This window comes from Bidens hawaiensis, unplaced genomic scaffold, assembly GCF_021521415.1.
Source record: "Bidens hawaiensis isolate Kalapana, Puna unplaced genomic scaffold, B.hawaiensis_p1.1 tig00000904_1, whole genome shotgun sequence".
Classification (NCBI taxonomy): Eukaryota; Viridiplantae; Streptophyta; class Magnoliopsida; order Asterales; family Asteraceae; genus Bidens; species Bidens hawaiensis.
The window spans coordinates 5,074,936-5,099,744 of record NW_027491052.1 but is presented as its reverse complement, the minus strand read 5'-3'; the positions used below and the strand labels follow the sequence as shown (position 1 = coordinate 5,099,744).

At 41.3% G+C, this 24,809-nt stretch overlaps 1 protein-coding gene across 1 annotated transcript; it reads right to left on the bottom strand.

Annotated features, from left to right (window-relative positions):
• Positions 1 to 22,671: 22,671 nt before the first annotated feature.
• LOC143545778 (uncharacterized) lies at positions 22,672 to 23,448 on the bottom strand. Its single transcript, XM_077037600.1, has 3 exons — positions 23,222 to 23,448; positions 22,856 to 22,989; positions 22,672 to 22,764 (listed from the first exon to the last, which is right to left on the bottom strand). Exons 1-3 carry the CDS (start codon positions 23,419 to 23,421, stop codon positions 22,691 to 22,693), a joined length of 408 nt encoding a protein of 135 aa, XP_076893715.1. The 5' UTR covers positions 23,422 to 23,448; the 3' UTR covers positions 22,672 to 22,690.
• Between the last annotated feature and the right edge of the window lie 1,361 nt (positions 23,449 to 24,809).

Below are 24,809 nucleotides of genomic sequence, written 5' to 3'. Positions count from 1 at the left end.
GCAATAAGACAACAAAACCAAACCATTTTTGTTATTTCTCTTAGTTTCAAATCATAAATTCTCAAAACAGATTTCGAAAATAAAAAAAGAATAACAAAACACATAGCAGACACTGATTGGACCACAATCCTTTTTATTGTAGCTATAGATTTCCTTTTATAATCTTACTATTCTAATAACGTATATGGACACGTGCCAGTTTGTGGTTAAAACTCATAACTTTTTTTTCCCTCCAAACTAATAAATAAATATGTTATAGATCAATAATGAATCACCTTCCTTTTGCACTCCATTTATTTTATATTTATAAAATGATTAAATTATTAATTTCCCTTTAAACTTTATCACACTATATATACTACTAGAGATGGCCAAAAAAACCGGTTGGGGAACCGGTTTACCGGTTTAAACCGGAAACCGGTTTTTACGAAAACCGGTTTTTTAAAAACCGGTTTGACCGGTTTAGAAACCGCCGGTTCGTCTTTCGGTTACAAGTTCTAGATCCAAAACCGGTTAACGAACCGGTTAATGGAAAAACCGGTTTTTTTTATTAACCGGTTATGGAAAAACCGGTTAACCGGTTTATAAAAAAACCGGTTTTTTTTATTAACCGGTTATGGAAAAACCGGTTAACCGGTTTATAAAAAAACCGGTTTATAACGGCTATATGACCGTTTTTTTTGTTTTTGGACCGTTTTTTTTTTTTACCATTTTACCCCCACAAACATCTATATATAGTTTAGGTTGGGTATTGGTTAGATCACACTCGATTATAAAACTCCAAACGCTCTAAACGTTTATTTCATACGCGATTATTTTGTTATCTCACGCTCAATTATACCACATTACCACTCCATACGCTCTTATTTCGTAGTCGTTTATTTCATACTCGAGTATACCACTCTTATTTCGTAGTCGATTATCATGGCCTCCCAAAGTGCTGCTTCATCCGTCAACATGGGTGCCTCGAATACGAGAGAAACGGTCGTTCGGGTCATCCCCACGAAACGAAACCATGATGTTTGGCAACATTTCGACCTATGCGAAATGTCTAACGGTAGCCAAAAAGCTCGATGCAAACATTGTTTGAAGTTTTATGGCAAAGATGCAAACTCCACTTTAAAAGCGCATGTACAAAGGCCCTTTTGCAAGGCCTTGAAGGACGAATCGGGAAGTAGTTAGCAGCCGGAGATGACGAATCAAGGAGCGGTGTTTACGTACGACGTTGAAGCGGTACGTCAACAGTTTTCAAACTTTGTGATTCAACAAACACTTCCTTTCAACCACTTCGACAACCCTCAATTCACGGAGATGATGCAAAACTATGTTCAACCACGCTACCAACACGTAAGTCGTTCGACCCTTAGAAGAGATTGTCTTAAAGCATGGAAAAACGCTAAATCCGAACTAACTTCATACTTTTCAAACTTACAAACTGGTGTAAACTTAACAACGGATGTGTGGTCGGTACCTCATGGTTCGCCCGACTCATACATTTGTGTGACGGCTCATTGGGTTGACCCCGAGTCGTGGCAAATGATGAAACGAACCGTTGCGTTTCAATTGTTTGATTACCCGCACACGGGTAGAAATATTTTTCAAATCTTGGATAAAGTCATTCGACAATACAAGATTGAACATAAAATCTTTTCAATTTCGTTTGATAACGCGTCCAACAATACGGCCGCGGTTGGCCATTTAAAATTAAAGTATAAACCTATTTGTGATGGAGCGTTTTTTCATAGCCGATGTATTGCACATATTATCAACTTGGCCGTGCAAGATGGGTTAAACGTGATCGAAACGCAAAGAAACAATTTTAAAAGAATGTTACGAGATGTTTTTAGCAACAATAAAACATTTTCAAGATACAAAAAATTTTGTGTAGAAGCTAATTGTCAATGGTTGGGGCCAAATTGGGATTGTCCAACAAGATGGAACTCGACTTGTAATATGTTTGAGAAAGCCATCCAACAAAAAGAATCATTAATTGGGGTTCATCAAATTTTGTCAAGTAGGGGTAAATGTGCACCGTACTGTAACATCTGCCCCGATCCGACCCGACCCAGGTACCCGTTTCTCTGACCCGATCTCTTTCTTTTATGATCTAGTATTTATTTATACTTATATTTTACTTTTAGTAATAATATATATTTTCCTTCCCGCCTCTTTCTCTCTTTTTCTTTCCGCCGTCCCGTCCCTCTTCTCTCTTTCCGCCTTCTTTTCCCTCTTGTCGCCGTCCCGCCCTTACGCCTTGTTTCCCTCTTTTTCTTCTAACTCTTTGCTTGTCCTTTGTTCCTTCCCGCCTAAGGTTGTCTGCGCAGCTCCACGCGCCAGACCCCTTACAAGGAATCCTGCGTGAAGACCACCTGTTTCAGCGATACGCGAGACGAACTCTTCTCGCAGCGCGCTAAGAATTGTAATTCTTCTCGCAGCGCGCTAAGAACGGTAGTTCTTCCCGCGACGCGCTAAGGATTGTAGTTCTTCTCGCAGCGCGCTAAGAATCGTAGTTCATCCCTCGACGCGCGAAGAATTATAGTTCTTCCCGCGGCGCGCTAGGAATTTTAGTTCCTCCCGCGGCGCGCTAAGAAATGTGATTCTTCCCGCGGCGCGCTTAGAAATGTAGTTCTTCCCGCGACGCGTTAAGGTTGGTTCTGTCTGCCTTCGCGCTCGCGCTCTCTTGACCTTCTGTGTCTGCCTTCGCGCTCGAGCTTTCTCGCTAAACCCTTTGAGTTTTCTTCTGTTTAATCTAGCCGTTTGCTTTTGTGTTGTCTTATCTTTTGTGCTGTTGACCTAATCTGCTTTATGTCTGAAAAGTTACTTTCGGCGCAGCATGCGCACCAACCCCATTGGTTGGCAGAAAAAGTGACTGACATTATCTTTTGAGATCTGCTTTTGCCATGCTTGACCAGTACCTTTAACTGACCTGCCCATGCCTTTTTACTGTTCCCTGTCAGCTTTTTTTTCTCTTTTTCCCTGCTGCCATATCTTTTGATATCTTTTGCTTTTGGAATCTTTTACTTTTTGAGATCTTTTCCCCTTTTTCTAGGGATTGTGTTCCCTAGGGTTTCTCTATAAATAATAGTATTATTTTTCCTAACACTACACACACAAAACACTTAATCTCTCCTGTTCTCCTTGCTCTCTCTGCCGCCTCCCTCTCTGCCTCCGTCTTCCTCCCTGTTCTGTCCTGCTCTTCCGGTAATATATATATATTATAATTTACTTATTAATTATGCTAACTTATAATCAAGACTTAAAACAGATCGTTAAAACAATAATCTTTAATTATAGGTTAACTTGTGCTTGTTTAAAGTTGGTTCTTGCTTTATCTTACACCGCATCGTTTATCAAGTGAGTAATCTCGTACCTAATCCCTTTTTGCTTTTAATGTTTTGGGATGTTCATGTGTTCATACAAACTTAGAGTCTTAAACTTGTTTATGAACTTTAGTCGCGCAGTATCCCATGTGTTGAGGACGTTTACTTGGCTGTTTATTTGTATGTGTGTATCATTAACCGCTTTGTTCGGCCTATTCCGCAGTTTTCATGGATCCATTATGTGACATCTGCCCGATCCGACCCGACCCAGGTACCCGTTTCTCTGACCCGATCTCTTTCTTTTGGTGATTTAATATTTATTTAGTATTTTTACTTTATTTTTAATATGTATTTTATTTAGTATTTATTTCCCTCCCGCCTTTCGTTTCCTTCCCGCTGTCCCGTCCCTCTCCTCTCTTTCCGCCTTGTTTCCCTCTTTGCTTGTCCTTTGGTCCCTCCCGCCTAAGGATGTCTGCAGCTCCACGCGCCAGACTCCTTACATGGAAGCCTGCGTGAAGACATCTTGTTCCTGCGATGCGTGAAGAGAACTCTTCTCGCAGCGCGCTAAGAATGCATGTTCTTTCCGCGATGCGCTTAGAATTCTTGTTCTTCACGCAGTACGCTAAGGAATTGTGATTCTTCCCGCAGTGCGCTAAGGAATTGTGATTCTTCCCGCAGTGCGCTAAGGATTTTTGTGCCAGCCTTCGCGCTCGCGCACTCAGCCTTCCCGCGCTTAACCCTTGTATCTTCTGTTTATTCCAGCCTGTATGCTTTGTGTTGTCTTATCTTCTGTACTGTTGACCTAACCTATCTAATGTCTGAATAGTTACTTTCGGCGCAGCATGCGTACCAACCCCATTGGTTGGTAGATAAAGTGACTGACATTATCTTTTGAGATCTGCTTTTGCCATGCTTGACCAGTACCTTTATCTGACCTGCCCATGCCTTTTTACTGTTCGCTGTCCGCTTTATCTTGCCCCCTGCAGCTGCCATATCTTTTGATATCTTTTGTTATCTTTTGTTTCGTCTTGTTCTGTTTGTCTTGGAACCTTTTCCCCTTTTTCTGGATTTATGTCTCCTAGGGTTTTCCTATAAATAATAGTATTATTTTCTTAACACTACACACACAAAACACTTAATCTCTCCTGTTCTCTTGCTCCTTGCTCTCTCTGCCGCCTCCTCTCTGCCTCCGTCTTCCTCTCCGTTCTGCCTTGCTTTTCCGGTAATATATTATATATAATAATTTACTTATTAAATTATGACTTAAAACAAATCATTAAAAACAATAATCTTTATTTATAGGTTAACTTGTGCTTATTTTAAAGTGGTTCTTGCTGTATCTTTCATCGCATCTTTATCAAGTGAGTAATCTCGTATCTAATCCCTTTTTGTTTTAATGTTTTGGGATGTTCATGTGTTCGTACAAAACTGAGTCTTAAACTGTTTATGGAGTTTTAGTCGCGCAGTATCCCATGTGTTATGGATATTTACTTGGCTGTTATTTGTATGTGTGTATCATTAACCGCTTTGTTCGGCCTATTCCGAAGTTCTCATGGATCCATTGGTAGACACGGGAGAACCTATCGTTTATGTTTTCTCTTTTGTTTACACTTGCACAGTTTTCTTGTTTTTGTGCTCAATTAGGAGTACGGATTGAACTATGAGCTATGAATCTAAGGCTTGGTCACAATCTGATTTCACCCTTGTTAGATACCAGATTAACATATGTTGCGCGCAGATTTACTGTTATTATCTATGATTAACTATGAATATCTATTAAACTTGATTTCTCACCAACACGCACGTGTTTGACGTTTTATTTTAACACATGTTCAGGTTTGCAGTAGCTGTTTTGGAGCTTGTGGACACATAGGACGTTTTTACTTTTGGACCTAGATTAAAATGTATCAAGACAAGTTATTGCTGTTCGAATATTTTGATTTATAATATATTGATTATGTTGGTTTATTTATATCTTATGTATACGTTGCGCATGCGTGAATGAATATATTTATTAAATATTGACACCCAATAGTGTCACGAGTAATGAAACAATATGTGGCGCCCCGATGTATAATCCGCCTTTGGTCGGGGTGTTACAGATTGGTATCAGAGCTCGTTGACTTTAGGATAGGTGGTTAGACGTAACGGCCTAGAATACCTAAGAGTCCCTTCTCGCGCATGAGAGAAATCTCATGTTTGCGCGCTTATTGTTAATTACTCGTTATTTATGAATATGCTCGCACTTGCGCAGTATATGATTTTATGTTTTATTTCGCGATATTTCGATTTTTGTCGAATTTCGATTTTTATTGATTTTTCTTACGTATTCGTTTGTTGGGTTTGAAAATCCGAAAAGTCATGGTGATACATGAATAGTTGATTTTCAATTTCCATTTACGATTATGTTCTGAGGTTGGAGACTTGAAAAGTCATGGTGATACATGAATTGTCAACCTCCAATACTCATTTTCTTGTATATTTTATATTGAAGATTGAAAAGTCATGGTGATACATGAATCATCAATCTCCAATACTCGTTTGCTCGTATATTTTAAATTGGGAATTCGGAAAGTCATGGTGATACATGAATTATCGATTCTTGATTCGAATTTGTTACCTTTATTAAGTCTGCATTTAGGGTCATTTATTTTACTTTAACTTTTGATAGTATCTAACTCCGTGAAACCAAGCTTTTCTTAAACTTTGTGCTAAAACTAAGATATTAACTAAAATTAAAATTTTTATAGAATGCCTCCGCTATCTCGCCGATTTCAGAGAAGAGAAGCCTCGCGCATGCGTAGACAGCAACGTTCCCAGGAAATGGCCGCCGCAATAGCCCAAGCCTTGAGCCAAAACAATGCCAATACCTCCAGTTACAACATTAAATCCTTCAACGCGGGTAACCCTCCAAAATTCACAGGTCTTGAAGGAGCCACCGTGATGCTCCAATGGCTTGAGAAGATTGAAAACACTTTCCTCCACACCCAATGCCCCTCAGACAGACGAACCCTGTATGCTTCCAGTGTCCTGGAATCCAGAGCGCTTACATGGTGGAATGGAGTAGCTCATGCGCGTGGCGCAGAGGCTGCTTCAAGCATGACATGGGAGGAATTCAAGGAAATTCTTACGCGAGAATTCTGCCCTCCCAACGAAGTTAAGCGCCTGGAGGAGGAATTTTGGAATCTTAAGCAATACAGCGGTGAAGCGCGCGAGTACGCGACGCGCTTCCACGAGCTAAGCTTACTGGTCCCTCACCTTGTTACCCCTTCCCGCCGAGCCATAGAGAAATTCCTTGGGGGTCTCCCCATGGAAATTCAAGATTCTGTATGGGCCAGAAACCCAGTAACCCTCTCTGACGCCATCGAGTTGGCCGCTGTGCTCAGCGACAACCATGTCAGAGCAGGAACCCTGTTCCTGCGGGGAACTGAGAAGACCAAACCCACCAAGACTGTCCCTGAACCCGCAGAAACCAAACCTGAACCCTCAAACCATAACCAGAAACGTAGGCGCAGACAAGCTTACGCGCTTACCAACCCGCCCGTTGTCCAGCAACCCGCATACCAACCTCCAGTTTACACGCCTAACCCACTGTCAACCTACCCAGCACCTCCTGTAGTCCACAACTATGCCTTAACCAATCCAGCACTTCCTGCCCCGCCAACTAAGAAACCTTACACAGGAAACCAACCCTTTTGCCCAACCTGTAGACTTCATCACCCACCTCAAGTCCCGTGTCGACAATGTAACCGATGTGGCCGTGTTGGTCACTCTGCTGAGTTCTGTAGAGTCCTTCCCGCCAATCCAATTGCGCCAACACCACCAGTTTACCCGCAGAACCCACAACCAACCTACCAAAACCCACGACCCAGGTCGTGCTTTAACTGCGGTGATCCCAGTCATTTCCGGAACGCGTGCCCGAGACTACAAGTGCAAATCACACAAGCGAATCCGGTGAACCAGATTTCGAACCAAGTGACGCGTGGACGAGCTTTTAACATAACCGCGCACCAAGCGCAAGCGAATAATGATGTAGTTAATGGTACATTTTTACTTAACGGATTTTATGCCTCTGTACTTTTTGATACTGGCGCCGATCGAAGTTTTATCTCTCGCGCCTTCGAGCAGAAGCTTGCGCGACCGCGCAGCGATTTAAAAGAGGATTTTTCAGTTGAATTGGCTAACGGTGAAACTATTTTAATTAACTCGGTGATTAAAGATTGCACGCTTAACCTTAACGAAAACGATTTTCTGATCGACCTCATCCCTATGCCTCTTGGAAGCTTTGATGTTATCATTGGTATGGACTGGCTCTCGAAGAATCGCGCCGAAGTTATTTGCGCCAAGAAATTGATTCGCATACCTCGAGAAAATGGTGATCTTCACATTTACGGCGAAAAACCCTCCAGTGGTCTTAAACTTATGTCTTGCGCCGAAGCCCAAAGACTCATGCGGAAGAAGTGTGTTGCATTTCTAGCCCATGTGGTTAAACCTGCTGAAGAAAAGAAGCTTCGCGATATCCCTGTCGTGCGTAATTTCCCTGAAGTTTTTCCTAATGATCTTCCTGGTATCCCTCCCGCTCGTGAAGTCGAGTTCCGTATTGATCTTGTCCCTGGTGCTTCCCCCGTAGCTAAATCTCCTTATCGTCTTGCACCCGCTGAGATGCAAGAATTGGCAAGCCAACTTCAAGAGTTGACAGCTAAAGGATTCATTCGCCCTAGCTCTTCGCCCTGGGGTGCTCCGGTGTTGTTCGTTAAAAAGAAAGATGGATCGTTTCGCATGTGTATTGATTACCGCGAGTTGAACAAACTCACCATTAAAAACCGGTATCCCTTACCACGTATTGACGACCTCTTCGATCAACTCCAAGGTGCCTCTTGTTTTTCCAAGATCGATCTCCGCTCTGGCTATCACCAGTTGCGCATCCGCGATGAAGATGTTCCGAAGACTGCTTTTCGAACTCGCTATGGCCATTTTGAATTCTTGGTCATGTCCTTCGGTTTGACCAACGCACCCGCCGTTTTCATGGATCTAATGAATCGGGTGTGTAGGCCTTTCTTGGATAAATTCGTGATTGTGTTTATCGATGATGTTCTGGTGTATTCTAAGACCAAGGCCGAGCACGAGCAACATCTCCGATTGGTATTGCAAAAGCTTAAAGCTGAGCAACTCTATGCTAAGCTTTCCAAGTGTGAATTCTGGTCTGATGAAGTACAGTTTCTTGGTCATGTTGTAAACAAGATGGGTATTCATGTCGACCCATCCAAGATTGAAGCAATCAAGAACTGGATTACGCCATCCTCTCCTTCTGAGATCCGTTCCTTTCTGGGCTTAGCTGGTTATTACCGGCGCTTCATTTCGAACTTCTCGAAGATCGCTTTGCCTTTAACAGCTCTAACGCACAAAGGTAAACCGTATATTTGGGGCTCGAAGCAAGAAGAAGCCTTTCTGACGCTCAAGCGTCTGTTGTGTGAAGCTCCTGTTCTTGCGCTACCTGAGGGTAATGATGATTTTGTCGTGTACTGCGATGCCTCCAACCAAGGTCTCGGTTGTGTTCTTATGCAACGAGGCAAGGTTATCGCTTACGCATCGAGGCAACTTAAGGTTCATGAAAAGAATTATACAACTCACGATCTCGAACTTGGTGCAGTTGTTTTTGCCTTGAAGATCTGGAGACACTACCTTTATGGTACTAAGTGTATCCTCTACACTGACCATAAAAGCCTTCAGCATATCTTTGATCAAAAGGAACTTAACATGAGGCAACGCCGATGGAACGAACTCATCAGCGATTACGATTGTGAGATCCGGTATCATCCTGGTAAGGCTAATGTGGTAGCCGATGCGCTCAGCCGAAAACCCTGCCAGCTTAACTGTATCTTGCCGCGCACTCAGCTTCACTTCGCGCCGATTCAGAACAACCTTGAATCGCGTATTCGTGACGCACAGCGCGCATCCATCAGTAATGGTAACCTTCGCGCCGAGTTAGCGTGTGGCGCGGAAGCGCACTTTGTCCCTAATCTGAGTGGAATACTCTGCTATCTCAATCGCATCTGGATCCCTTGTGATGAGAATCTTCGCGCTGATATCCTGTGTGAAGCGCATAAATCTCGGTATTCTATTCATCCTGGCGCTGATAAGATGTACAAGGATTTGCGCATTACTTATTGGTGGCCTGGCATGAAAAAGGATATTGCTGTGTTCGTAGCTAGATGCCTGACTTGTTCTAAAGTAAAAGCTGAACACCAACGCCCATCTGGTTTGCTCGAACAACCAGAAATTCCTACGTGGAAATGGGAATGTGTAGCGATGGACTTTATTACCAAGTTACCTTTGACAGCAAGCAAACATGATAGCATTTGGGTAATAGTGGATCGATTGACTAAGTCTGCTCACTTTCTGCCCATTCGTGAAAACTACCGTGTTGAGCAGCTCGCGCAACTTTATGTCAAGGAAATTGTCTGCCGCCATGGTACTCCTTTGAGCATCATATCCGATCGCGATGGCCGTTTTATATCTCGCTTTTGGAATTCTCTCCAATCTGCGCTAGGAACTCGCTTGGACATGAGTACGGCATATCATCCTCAGACTGACGGTCAGTCTGAGCGAACTATTCAAACTCTTGAAGATATGCTCCGATCTTGTGTTCTTGATTTTGGAGGAAATTGGGATTCACACCTGCCTTTGATCGAGTTCTCTTATAACAACAGCTATCATTCCAGTATCGGTATGGCCCCATTTGAAGCACTTTACGGACGTAGGTGCCGCTCCCCGATCTGTTGGAGCGAAGTGGGTGAAACTCAAATCACAGGACCCGAACTTGTTCAAGAGACAACCGATAAAATCGCCAAGATCCGTGATCATCTGCTGACTGCCAGAAGCCGACAGAAGAGTTACGCAGATCGTAGGCGGAAGCCTCTCGAATTTCAAGTTGGTGATCTTGTTCTCCTCAAAGTGTCGCCCTGGAGGGGTGTTGTCCGCTTTGGGAAGAAAGGTAAGCTTGCTCCTCGATATGTTGGACCATTTAAGATTCTCGCGCGTGTAGGGAAAGTTGCCTACAGACTTGATCTGCCGCCCGCACTCAGTAATGTGCATCCAACGTTCCATGTATCCAATCTCAAGAAGTGTTTAGCTGACGAGAACCTTCACATTTCACTCGATGAAGTTCAAGTTGATGAATCTATGCATTTCGTTGAGAAGCCTGTTGAGATTATGGATCGCGAGGTAAAGCAAACCAAGCGCAGTCGCATCCCTATCGTGAAAGTTCGCTGGGAGTCCAAGCGCGGAGCCGAGTTTACATGGGAAAGGGAAGATCAAATGAAGATCAAGTACCCGCACCTGTTCTCCGCGCAACCTACTTCGAGATAAATTTCGGGACGAAATTTCTTAAAGTAGGGGAGACTGTGACATCTGCCCGATCCGACCCGACCCAGGTACCCGTTTCTCTGACCCGATCTCTTTCTTTTGGTGATTTAATATTTATTTAGTATTTTTACTTTATTTTTAATATGTATTTTATTTAGTATTTATTTCCCTCCCGCCTTTCGTTTCCTTCCCGCTGTCCCGTCCCTCTCCTCTCTTTCCGCCTTGTTTCCCTCTTTGCTTGTCCTTTGGTCCCTCCCGCCTAAGGATGTCTGCAGCTCCACGCGCCAGACTCCTTACATGGAAGCCTGCGTGAAGACATCTTGTTCCTGCGATGCGTGAAGAGAACTCTTCTCGCAGCGCGCTAAGAATGCATGTTCTTTCCGCGATGCGCTTAGAATTCTTGTTCTTCACGCAGTACGCTAAGGAATTGTGATTCTTCCCGCAGTGCGCTAAGGAATTGTGATTCTTCCCGCAGTGCGCTAAGGATTTTTGTGCCAGCCTTCGCGCTCGCGCACTCAGCCTTCCCGCGCTTAACCCTTGTATCTTCTGTTTATTCCAGCCTGTATGCTTTGTGTTGTCTTATCTTCTGTACTGTTGACCTAACCTATCTAATGTCTGAATAGTTACTTTCGGCGCAGCATGCGTACCAACCCCATTGGTTGGTAGATAAAGTGACTGACATTATCTTTTGAGATCTGCTTTTGCCATGCTTGACCAGTACCTTTATCTGACCTGCCCATGCCTTTTTACTGTTCGCTGTCCGCTTTATCTTGCCCCCTGCAGCTGCCATATCTTTTGATATCTTTTGTTATCTTTTGTTTCGTCTTGTTCTGTTTGTCTTGGAACCTTTTCCCCTTTTTCTGGATTTATGTCTCCTAGGGTTTTCCTATAAATAATAGTATTATTTTCTTAACACTACACACACAAAACACTTAATCTCTCCTGTTCTCTTGCTCCTTGCTCTCTCTGCCGCCTCCTCTCTGCCTCCGTCTTCCTCTCCGTTCTGCCTTGCTTTTCCGGTAATATATTATATATAATAATTTACTTATTAAATTATGACTTAAAACAAATCATTAAAAACAATAATCTTTATTTATAGGTTAACTTGTGCTTATTTTAAAGTGGTTCTTGCTGTATCTTTCATCGCATCTTTATCAAGTGAGTAATCTCGTATCTAATCCCTTTTTGTTTTAATGTTTTGGGATGTTCATGTGTTCGTACAAAACTGAGTCTTAAACTGTTTATGGAGTTTTAGTCGCGCAGTATCCCATGTGTTATGGATATTTACTTGGCTGTTATTTGTATGTGTGTATCATTAACCGCTTTGTTCGGCCTATTCCGAAGTTCTCATGGATCCATTGGTAGACACGGGAGAACCTATCGTTTATGTTTTCTCTTTTGTTTACACTTGCACAGTTTTCTTGTTTTTGTGCTCAATTAGGAGTACGGATTGAACTATGAGCTATGAATCTAAGGCTTGGTCACAATCTGATTTCACCCTTGTTAGATACCAGATTAACATATGTTGCGCGCAGATTTACTGTTATTATCTATGATTAACTATGAATATCTATTAAACTTGATTTCTCACCAACACGCACGTGTTTGACGTTTTATTTTAACACATGTTCAGGTTTGCAGTAGCTGTTTTGGAGCTTGTGGACACATAGGACGTTTTTACTTTTGGACCTAGATTAAAATGTATCAAGACAAGTTATTGCTGTTCGAATATTTTGATTTATAATATATTGATTATGTTGGTTTATTTATATCTTATGTATACGTTGCGCATGCGTGAATGAATATATTTATTAAATATTGACACCCAATAGTGTCACGAGTAATGAAACAATATGTGGCGCCCCGATGTATAATCCGCCTTTGGTCGGGGTGTTACACATTAGATGAACACGGGAGACCTATCGTTTACGGTTTTCTTTGTTTACACTTGCACAGATGTTTTCTCGTTTTTGTGCTCAATTGGGAGCACGGATTGAACTATGAACTATGAGCTATGATCTATATAGGCTTGATCACAATCTGATTGCACCCTTGTTAAACACCAGACATACACGTGTTGCGCGCAGATTTATTGTTATCTATGTATTGTATTAAACTTGATTTCTCACCAACACGCAAGTGTTTGACGTTTATTTTAACACATGTTCAGGTTTGCAGTAGCTGTTTTGGAGCTTGTGGACACATAGGACGTTTTTACTTTTGGACCTAGATTAAAATGTATCAAGACAAGTTATTGCTGTTCGAATATTATGATTTATAATATATTGATTTATGATGATTTATGTTATCTTACTTTTACTTTGCGCGTGCGCGAATGAATGTATTTATTAAATATTGACACCCAATAGTGTCACGAGTAATGAAACAATATGTGGCGCCCCGATGTATAATCCGCCTTTGGTCGGGGTGTTACAGATTGGTATCAGAGCCAGGTTGACTTTAGGATAGGTGGTTAGACGTAACGGCCTAGAATACCTAAGAGTCCCTTCTCGCGCATGAGAGAAATCTCATGTTTGCGCGCTTATTGTTAATTACTCGTTATTTATAAGTATGCTCGCGCTTGCGCAGTATATGATTTTATGATTTATTTCGCGATATTTCGACTTTTGCTGAATTTCGATTTTTATTGATTTTTCTTGCATATTCGTTTGTTGGGATTTGAAAATCCGAAAAGTCATGGTGATACATGAATAGTTGATTTTCAATTTCCATTTACGATTAAGTTCTGAGGTTGGAGACTTGAAAAGTCATGGTGATACATGAATTGTCAACCTCCAATACTCATTTTCTTGTATGTTTTATATTGAAGATTGAAAAGTCATGGTGATACATGAATCGTCAATCTCCAATACTCGTTTGCTCGTATATTTTAAATTGGGAATTCGGAAAGTCATGGTGATACATGAATTGTCGATTCTTGATTCGAATTTGCTACCTTTATTAAGTCTGCATTTAGGGTCATTTATTTTACTTTAACTTTTGACAGTAACTGACTCCGTGAAACCAAGCTTTTCAAGGATATACTTTGCGATAAAACTAAGATATTAACTAAAATTAAAATTTTTATAGAATGCCTCCGCTATCTCGCCGATTTCAGAGAAGAGAAGCCTCGCGCATGCGTAGACAGCAACGTTCCCAGGAAATGGCCGCCGCGATAGCCCAAGCCTTGAGCCAAAACAATACCTCCAGTTATAACATTAAGTCCTTTAACGCGGGTAACCCTCCAAAGTTCACAGGGCTTGAAGGAGCCACCGTGATGCTCCAATGGCTCGAGAAGATTGAAAACACTTTCCTCCACACCCAATGCCCCTCAAACAGACGAACCCTGTATGCTTCCAGTGTCCTGGAATCTAGAGCGCTTACATGGTGGAATGGAGTAGCTCATGCGCGTGGCGCAGAAGCTGCTTCCAGCATGCTCTGGGAGGAATTTAAGGAAATTCTGACACGAGAATTCTGCCCTCCCAACGAAGTTAAGCGCCTGGAGGAAGAATTCTGGAACTTGAAGCAATACAGCGGTGAAGCGCGCGAGTACGCGACGCGCTTCCATGAACTAAGCCTGCTTGTCCCTCACCTTGTTACCCCTTCCCGCCGAGCCATAGAGAAATTCCTTGGGGGTCTCCCCATGGAAATTCAAGATTCTGTATGGGCTAGAAACCCAGTTACCCTCTCTGACGCCATCGAGTTGGCCGCTGTGCTCAGCGACAACCATGTCAGAGCAGGAACCCTGTTCCTGCGGGGAGCTGAGAAAACCAAACCCACCAAGACTGCCCCTGAACCAACAGAAACCAAACCCGAACCCTCAAACCGTAACAACCTCAAGCGCAGGCGCAAGGCCTATGCGCTTACCAACCCGCCCATTGTCCAGCAACCCATCTACCAACCTCCAGTTTACGCGCCTAACCCACTGTCAGCCTACCCAACACCTCCTGTAGCCCACAACTATGCCTTAACCAATCCAGCACTCCCTGCCCCGCCAACTAAGAAACCTTACACAGGAAATCAACCCTTTTGCCCAACCTGTAGACTTCACCACCCAACCCAAACCCCGTGTCGACAATGTAACCGATGTGGCCGCGTTGGTCACTCTGCTGAATACTGTAGAGTCCCTCTCGCCAACCCAATTGCGCCAACACCACCAGTCTACCCGCAGAATCCACAACCAACCTACCAAAACCCACGACCCAGATCGTGCTTTAACTGCGGTGATCCCAGTCATTTCCGGAACGCGTGCCCAAGACTACAAGTTCAGATTACGCAAGCGAATCCGGTGAACCAGATTTCAAACCAAGTGACGCGTGGACGAGCTTTTAACATAACCACGCACCAAGCGCAAGCGAATAATGACGTAGTTAATGGTACATTTTTGCTTAACGGATTTTATGCTTCTATACTTTTTGATACTGGCGCCGATCGAAGTTTTATCTCTCGCGCCTTCGAGCAGAAGCTTGCGCGACCGCGCAGCGATTTAAAAGAAGATTTTTCAGTTGAATTGGCTAATGGCGAAACTGTTTTAATTAACTCGGTGATTAAAGATTGTACGCTTAACCTTAACGAAAACGATTTTCTGATCGACCTCATCCCCATGCCTCTTGGGAGCTTTGATGTTATTATTGGTATGGATTGGCTTTCGCATAATCGCGCCGAAGTTATTTGCGCCAAGAAGTTGATTCGCATTCCTCGAGAAAATGGTGATCTTCACATCTACGGCGAAAAACCCTCCAGTGGTCTTAAGCTTATGTCTTGCGCCGAAGCCCAAAGGCTTATGCGGAAGAAGTGTGTTGCATTCTTAGCCCATGTGGTCAAACCTGCTGAAGAAAAGAAGCTTCGCGATATCCCTGTTGTGCGTGATTTCCCTGAAGTTTTTCCTGATGATCTTCCTGGTATCCCTCCCGCTCGTGAAGTCGAGTTCCGTATTGATCTTGTCCCTGGTGCTTCCCCCGTAGCTAAATCTCCTTATCGTCTTGCACCCGCTGAGATGCAAGAATTGGCAAGCCAACTTCAAGAGTTGACTGCTAAAGGATTCATTCGCCCTAGCTCTTCGCCCTGGGGTGCTCCGGTGTTGTTCGTTAAAAAGAAAGATGGATCGTTTCGCATGTGTATAGATTACCGCGAGTTGAACAAACTCACCATTAAGAACCGGTATCCCTTACCGCGTATTGACGACCTCTTTGATCAACTCCAAGGTGCCTCTTGTTTTCTCGAAGATTGATCTCCGCTCTGGCTATCACCAGTTGCGCATCCGCGATGAAGATGTTCCGAAGACTGCTTTTCGAACTCGTTATGGCCATTTTGAATTCTTGGTCATGTCCTTCGGTTTAACCAACGCACCCGCCGTTTTCATGGATCTAATGAATCGGGTGTGTAGGCCTTTCTTGGATAAATTCGTGATCGTGTTTATCGATGATGTTCTGGTGTATTCTAAGACCAAGGCCGAGCATGAGCAACATCTCCGGTTGGTGTTGCAGAAGCTTCGAACCGAGCAGCTCTATGCTAAGCTTTCCAAGTGTGAATTCTGGTCTGATGAAGTACAGTTTCTTGGTCATGTGGTTAACAAGATGGGCATTCATGTCGACCCATCCAAAATTGAAGCAATCAAGAACTGGATTACGCCATCCTCTCCTTCTGAGATCCGTTCCTTTCTGGGCTTAGCTGGTTATTACCGGCGCTTCATTTCGAACTTCTCGAAGATCGCTTTGCCTTTAACAGCTCTAACGCACAAAGGTAAACCATATATTTGGGGCTCGAAGCAAGAAGAAGCCTTTCTATCGCTCAAGCGATTGTTGTGTGAAGCTCCTGTTCTTGCGCTACCTGAGGGTAATGATGATTTTGTCGTGTACTGCGATGCCTCCAACCAAGGTCTCGGTTGTGTTCTTATGCAACGAGGCAAGGTTATCGCTTACGCATCAAGGCAACTTAAGGTTCATGAAAAGAATTATACAACTCACGATCTCGAACTTGGTGCAGTTGTTTTTGTCTTGAAAATCTGGAGACACTACCTTTATGGTACTAAGTGTATCCTCTACACTGACCATAAAAGCCTTCAGCATATCTTTGATCAGAAGGAACTTAACATGAGGCAACGCCGATGGAACGAACTCATCAGCGATTACGATTGTGAGATCCGGTATCATCCTGGTAAGGCTAATGTGGTAGCCGATGCGCTCAGCCGAAAACCCTGCCAGCTTAACTGTATCTTGCCGCGCACCCAGCTTCACTTCGCGCCGATTCAAAGCAACCTTGAATCGCGTATTCGTGACGCGCAGCGCGCATCCATCAGTAATGGTAATCTTCGCGCCGAGTTAGCGTGTGGCGCGGAAGCGCACTTTGTCCCTAATCTGAGTGGAATTCTCTGCTATCTTAATCGCATCTGGATTCCCTTTGATGAGAATCTTCGCGCTGATATCCTGAGTGAAGCGCACAAATCTCGGTATTCCGTTCATCCTGGCGCTGATAAGATGTACAAGGATTTGCGCATTACTTATTGGTGGCCCGGTATGAAAAAGGATATTGCTGTGTTTGTAGCTAGATGTCTGACTTGTTCTAAAGTGAAAGCTGAACACCAACGCCCATCTGGTTTGCTCGAACAACCAGAAATTCCTACGTGGAAATGGGAATGTGTAGCGATGGACTTTATTACCAAGTTACCTTTGACAGCAAGCAAACATGATAGCATTTGGGTAATAGTGGATCGTTTGACTAAGTCTGCTCACTTTCTGCCCATTCGTGAAAACTACCGTGTTGAGCAACTCGCGCAGCTTTATGTCAAGGAAATTGTCTGCCGCCATGGTACTCCTTTGAGCATCATATCCGATCGCGATGGCCGTTTTATATCTCGCTTTTGGAAATCTCTCCAATCTGCGCTAGGAACTCGCTTGGACATGAGTACGGCATATCATCCCCAGACTGACGGTCAGTCTGAGCGAACTATTCAAACTCTTGAGGATATGCTCCGATCTTGTGTTCTTGATTTTGGAGGTAATTGGGATTCGCACCTGCCTTTGATCGAGTTCTCTTATAATAACAGCTATCATTCCAGTATCGGTATGGCCCCATTTGAAGCACTTTACGGTCGTAAGTGCCGCTCCCCGATTTGTTGGAGCGAAGTGGGTGAAACTCAAATCACAGGACCCGAACTTGTTCAAGAGACAACCAATAAAATCGCCAAGATCCGTGATCATCTGCTGACTGCCAGAAGCCGACAGAAGAGTTACGCAGATCGTAGGCGGAAGCCTCTCGAATTTCAAGTTGGTGATCTTGTTCTCCTCAAAGTGTCGCCCTGGAAAGGTGTTGTCCGCTTTGGGAAGAAAGATAAGCTTGCTCCTCGATATGTTGGACCATTCAAGATTCTCGCGCGTGTAGGAAAAGTTGCTTACAGACTTGACCTGCCGCCCGCGCTCAGTAATGTGCATCCAACGTTCCATGTATCCAATCTCAAGAAGTGTTTAGCTGACGAGAACCTTCACATTCCACTTGATGAAGTTCAAGTTGATGAAACTATGCATTTCGTTGAGAAGCCTGTTGAGATTATGGATCGCGAGGTAAAGCAAACCAAGCGCAGTCGTATCCCTATCGTGAAAGTTCGCTGGGAGTCCAAGCGCGGAGCCGAGTTTACATGGGAAAGGGAAGATCAAATGAAGATCAAGTACCCGCACCTGTTCTCTGCGCCACCTACTTCGAGATAAATTTCGGGACGAAATTTCTTAAAGTAGGGGAGACTGTAACATCTGCCCCGATCCGACCCGACCCAGGTACCCGTTTCTCTGACCCGATCTCTTTCTTTTATGATCTAGTATTTATTTATACTTATATTTTACTTTTAGTAATAATATATATTTTCCTTCCCGCCTCTTTCTCTCTTTTTCTTTCCGCCGTCCCGTCCCTCTTCTCTCTTTCCGCCTTCTTTTCCCTCTTGTCGCCGTCCCGCCCTTACGCCTTGTTTCCCTCTTTTTCTTCTAACTCTTTGCTTGTCCTTTGTTCCTTCCCGCCTAAGGTTGTCTGCGCAGCTCCACGCGCCAGACCCCTTACAAGGAATCCTGCGTGAAGACCACCTGTTTCAGCGATACGCGAGACGAACTCTTCTCGCAGCGCGCTAAGAATTGTAATTCTTCTCGCAGCGCGCTAAGAACGGTAGTTCTTCCTGCGACGCGCTAAGGATTGTAGTTCTTCTCGCAGCGCGCTAAGAATCGTAGTTCATCCCTCGACGCGCGAAGAATTATAGTTCTTCCCGCGGCGCGCTAGGAATTTTATTTCCTCCCGCGGCGCGCTAAGAAATGTGATTCTTCCCGCGGCGCGCTTAGAAATGTAGTTCTTCCCGCGACGCGTTAAGGTTGGTTCTGTCTGCCTTCGCGCTCGCGCTCTCTTGACCTTCTGTGTCTGCCTTCGCGCTCGAGCTTTCTCGCTAAACCCTTTGAGTTTTCTTCTGTTTAATCTAGCCGTTTGCTTTTGTGTTGTCTTATCTTTTGTGCTGTTGACCTAATCTGCTTTATGTCTGAAAAGTTACTTTCGGCGCAGCATGCGCACCAACCCCATTGGTTGGCAGAAAAAGTGACTGACATTATCTTTTGAGATCTGCTTTTGCCATGCTTGACCAGTACCTTTAACTGACCTGCCCATGCCTTTTTACTGTTCCCTGTCAGCTTTTTTTTCTCTTTTTCCCTGCTGCCATATCTTTTGATATCTTTTGCTTTTGGAATCTTTTACTTTTTGAGATCTTTTCCCCTTTTTCTAGGGATTGTGTTCCCTAGGGTTTCTCTATAAATAATAGTATTATTTTTCCTAACACTACACACACAAAACACTTAATCTCTCCTGTTCTCCTTGCTCTCTCTGCCGCCTCCCTCTCTGCCTCCGTCTTCCTCCCTGTTTTGTCCTGCTCTTCCGGTAATATATATATATTATAATTTACTTATTAATTATGCTAACTTATAATCAAGACTTAAAACAGATCGTTAAAACAATAATCTTTAATTATAGGTTAACTTGTGCTTGTTTAAAGTAGGTTCTTGCTTTATCTTACACCGCATCGTTTATCAAGTGAGTAATCTCGTACCTAATCCCTTTTTGCTTTTAATGTTTTGGGATGTTCATGTGTTCATACAAACTTAGAGTCTTAAACTTGTTTATGAACTTTAGTCGCGCAGTATCCCATGTGTTGAGGACGTTTACTTGGCTGTTTATTTGTATGTGTGTATCATTAACCGCTTTGTTCGGCCTATTCCGCAGTTTTCATGGATCCATTAGATGAACACGGGAGACCTATCGTTTACGGTTTTCTTTGTTTACACTTGCACAGATGTTTTCTCGTTTTTGTGCTCAATTGGGAGCACGGATTGAACTATGAACTATGAGCTATGATCTATCTAGGCTTGATCACAATCTGATTGCACCCTTGTTAAACACCAGACATACACGTGTTGCGCGCAGATTTATTGTTATCTATGTATTGTATTAAACTTGATTTCTCACCAACACGCAAGTGTTTGACGTTTATTTTAACACATGTTCAGGTTTGCAGTAGCTGTTTTGGAGCTTGTGGACACATAGGACGTTTTTACTTTTGGACCTAGATTAAAATGTATCAAGACAAGTTATTGCTGTTCGAATATTATGATTTATAATATATTGATTTATGATGATTTATGTTATCTTACTTTTACTTTGCGCGTGCGCGAATGAATGTATTTATTAAATATTGACACCCAATAGTGTCACGAGTAATGAAACAATATGTGGCGCCCCGACAAGAGGAGACACTCCTGTAAGGTCCACACAAGCGTGTTTCTCAGTTTTTTTTTATCAATGACTGTTTCAGGTTTTTTGTGGAACTTAAATTTAATTGTTACGGGTCAAAAGTTGGTAAATAGATGCTATAATATACTTGAAAGAATTTTGACTATGAACCAATTTCAGAAAAGACTTTTAATACAATAATAGTGTTGAGCTACACCATGAAAATGATAATTTTGAGGGGGCTTTTCAACTTTGCCATAATGACAACATATAAAAATAGCACGTTAATCTGTTTAATTTTGTGAATGTTTTGCTTCACTTGAGCATAATTTTATATGAGATGTTTCACACACTATGTTTCCTATCAAAATATGAAAATCACCATTAAAGGAAAAGTCAATGCTGACACAAATGTTTCAAATTTGATAAAAGTTAGAAGCATTGATAGGCTTGGAAGTAGCATGTCGAAAGTGTTCGCCGTTTTTTCTTAAATTTTAATAGTTGTGATAAAAATAGTCAATTAGCCAAATCCAGAATTTTTTCATTATTTTCAAAAATGTCACTAAAAATAAATCCGAAACCTAAAATCACATTTAAAATTCTAACTTTCATTTGCATTTCAATTCATAACTTTAAACCCGTAACAAATTTAATAATAAATCTACTTGCACTCTCAAACTTTTAAAAATACTCATATTACATCCTTTTGACCCGTAACAAATTTTGAGCCAAATGCAATGTTGTAAAACTTCCGAGTAGCCGGTCGAGTACTCCCCGCCTAGATCGAGTATTCCGGCCTCGGCCGAGTACTCCTTAGGTATTTTCCGAGTAATCCCCGACTACTCACGACTACTCCCAACTCCCCAGTCGACCGCCTAGGATCGCCTAACGACTTTTACAACATTGACCAAATGTAGTTAACTTGTATATATATTGATACTAAGAATCAAATTTCCATAGATGGTCCCTTCTCAGATATGTTTTTTGCACTTGCGTTATTGTTATTATATTTTTATTAAGTTCATTTCTTTTTTGAAAAAATCATTTTTTATATAAATATAATATTAATTTATGTACATATAGTATATAATAAGCTTAGATATATACAATACATAGTATATAATAAGCTTAGATATAAACAATAACTTATTTGTATGTTTTTAGCTTTATTATTTGAATTATTATTTGGATCATCTCGTGTGTTACACGAACTCTAAAGCTAGTGTAGTATAATTTTAATTATATTTAGTCAGTTATATGTAATTATATATTTTCTCGGTATTCTCTAATGTTGTAAGCTTCAATTATTTATTCTCTTATTGTTTTAAGTATCTATATTTTAAGTTATATTTCTCTCTTATTGCTTAAATAAATATTCCAGAAGGTGTATTTTCTTATGTTTTAAGAAAACTAATGTCAACTTTTAGTCAATTATATTTAAGTATATTTTGTATATTTTTCTCTTGCAGTTTTAAGAGTGTTCTAGACAAGCATATTTTTCTCTTATTGCTTAAATAAGTATTCCAGAAGATGTATTTTCTTATGTTTTAAGACAACTAATGTCAATTTTTAGACAATTATATTTAAGTATATTTTTCTCTTATTGTTTTAAGAGTGTTCTAGATGGGACTATTGAATTCCATAAGCTTCTTGAGTTCTCTCAATTATATTTGAATATTATTTTGTTTTGTTGTTTTTAAGAGCGTACTCTAGAAGGGACGACTTGAGTTCTCGACTGAATTCAAGTAAGCTTCTTGAGTTCTTGTTTTGCCTTCTAGAGTTTTGATTTGGTTTTCAAATAATTAAAGCTGTTCAAACCAATAATCAACCGTAACTGTTTAATTTGAAATGAACTATATAAAAACCTGGCTTATGATTCATCAATCAGCCGTAAGCTGTGCGTAACTTATGATTTAAGCTGGACTATAGAATATATATTATAAGCTGGATTATAGATTAATATTATCATCCGAACAAAATCAGAAATAATGCATGTTCATAGATACACGAGGGGAAGAAAAACTAGATATATACCGATTTTAATACTTGCACAATCTAAGCATTAAGGATCACCCTAGAACAACTTATTACACCAAACGGCGTAAAATGGAATGATAATGAAACTATAAAAGCGGCATATTTCAACCTTTCAAGTTGAAAACCCCATCAAAACGAAAACGAAAACTAAAACAAATTAATAAAAAGTTTCGAAACACAAAACAAACAGTGTGGTATGACATCCTCCTACCTCGTCTTCATGAGTTGGCACTCGTCTGGTGTCGAGCCTTTTCCTTCTCTTTCACCTCGCTTCCTTGCGTCTTGTCGTATTCTTCAAAACGATCGAGTACACAATATCAAAATCTCCTTTACACATATATCTTAATATATACATGATCCAAAATCTAATTATACAAATGTACCAGGAGAATTGCCATGAATGATCTTATCTTCATCTTCATGAGAAAGCGACTGATTGCCTCCGTATATTCCTCCGAAACCTTCCTCGTCTGATCTCGTCGCGTACCCTTCCCCGAAGGAATGTGACATCACGTCCCTACCAAAACATATATTCATGTCACCATAATGTTACACAAAATCAAGAGAACTAATTAGAGCATAGCTTTCAACATTTTATGTTAAAACTTCTATTATTTTTTAGGTGTCAATTTTTCTATTTACCATTCAATTAATTACAATTAAACGACATGTAAACAAGCAACAAGTTATGTTACGCCTCAAATCATTTGAATAGTAAAGCCGACTCTACTAAAAAACGTAATTCATACCCTTTTTTTTCAACTTCCTTAGCTTCTTCTTTCTTCTCCATGTTATCGGTGTCAGGCTCTTGGTTTCCCGCGGACGTCTGCTGGAACCTCACAGTTCGGGTGATCGGATATGCTTTGCCGGCGAAGTTGTTTGAGCTAGCGAAGAGAGTTGAAACAGCTGGTTTAGTTTGAGTCGGAAGTGATTTGATGGCGCTGAACATGTCTGTTTTGCTTGGCTTTTTAAACTGGACACGGGGACTCGAGGATTTATGATGATGGCAATGGGGATACGTGTGTGAAGATACTTACACGTGTCATTAGGAGTTTGACGCGTGTTATGCCTTGGAAATGGTGGATGAGCCTGCACATGTCATGGCGTGGTTTCTATCATCAAAGATGATTGCCAACCTCCTCAATCATATATGGAAAAATTACTAAAATAAGTACTGATTATTCCCGTATGAATTTGAATTGAGTAAACATATTAGAAGAAGATTCTTATTCTAAGAGAGCATGTTAAACTCAAAAAAACATAGAGGGAGCGGACAATGTATATGTTGGTTGATAAGACCAAATTTTAAAAAAATATTGAGAGAGCATGTTATTTCTTTTTTAACCTTTTTTCTTAAAATATAGTCACCCCAGGCCGTTTTATTGTGTTTACTAACTGAGCCTTACAAATTTTCAAATTCTTGGAAAATGTGTCTTTTTAATTTTGTCTTCTTAGAACAAATTTATCTGAAATGCGTATTTTAAGAAGAAATTAAAAAGACACATTTCTCAAGAATTTGAAAATTTGTACAGCCCAGGTAGGAAACATAATAAAATCATAGAAATTGACAAATCAGCTATTTTAAACAAAGATAAAAGAAAATTTCTATGTTGTTTTGCTTTATAACGTAAATTTTATCGTCTCTCTCTAAATAATCTTTCACTTGTGTCTAGTTAACACCTTTCCTCCTCGTTGTCATGGAGTCGCCTTTTAGGAGTTCATGAGACGTCTTTTGTTGCTAGTTTTGTTCATGAGATATCTTTTGTTGCTAGTTTTGTCACTCTATGGACTCAATAAGGGAGTGACCCTACTTCTAATCACCGATATAGCCAAATGTGTAAGCAATTCTTGAGTACGCACATTCCATTTGTAGAGACCACTCCTAGCAATTGAGAGAGATTCAACATAGCCAAGTAGATTCAATCCGTCGCATGCTCTCCTTAATGGTACAATAAACATTCTTACATCTGTTATCAATTTACATGATGGTGTATTAACTTTTAAATTTAAATATTATTACTATTTATAATTTATTGATAAATCCGTGTAGTGCATTTATATAGTTTGTTGTAAAGGACTTAAAGGTATCATTTTAACGAACTTTATCTTGACATTTCTATGAGTGAGATATTAGAAGTAGATAACCCACCATTCCATCAAAATGTACCTATATCGTATTGAGAGTGTTATAGTCGAAGTCCACAAAATATTGGTTAAGTTCAAATCAACCCTTTCCTTAATATTTGTTATTTAGCATCAGTTTATATAAAACAAAATAACATAATACTCATAGTCAAGAGAACAAACTCCTTATGAGACGTGTTAAGTTCCAACTTA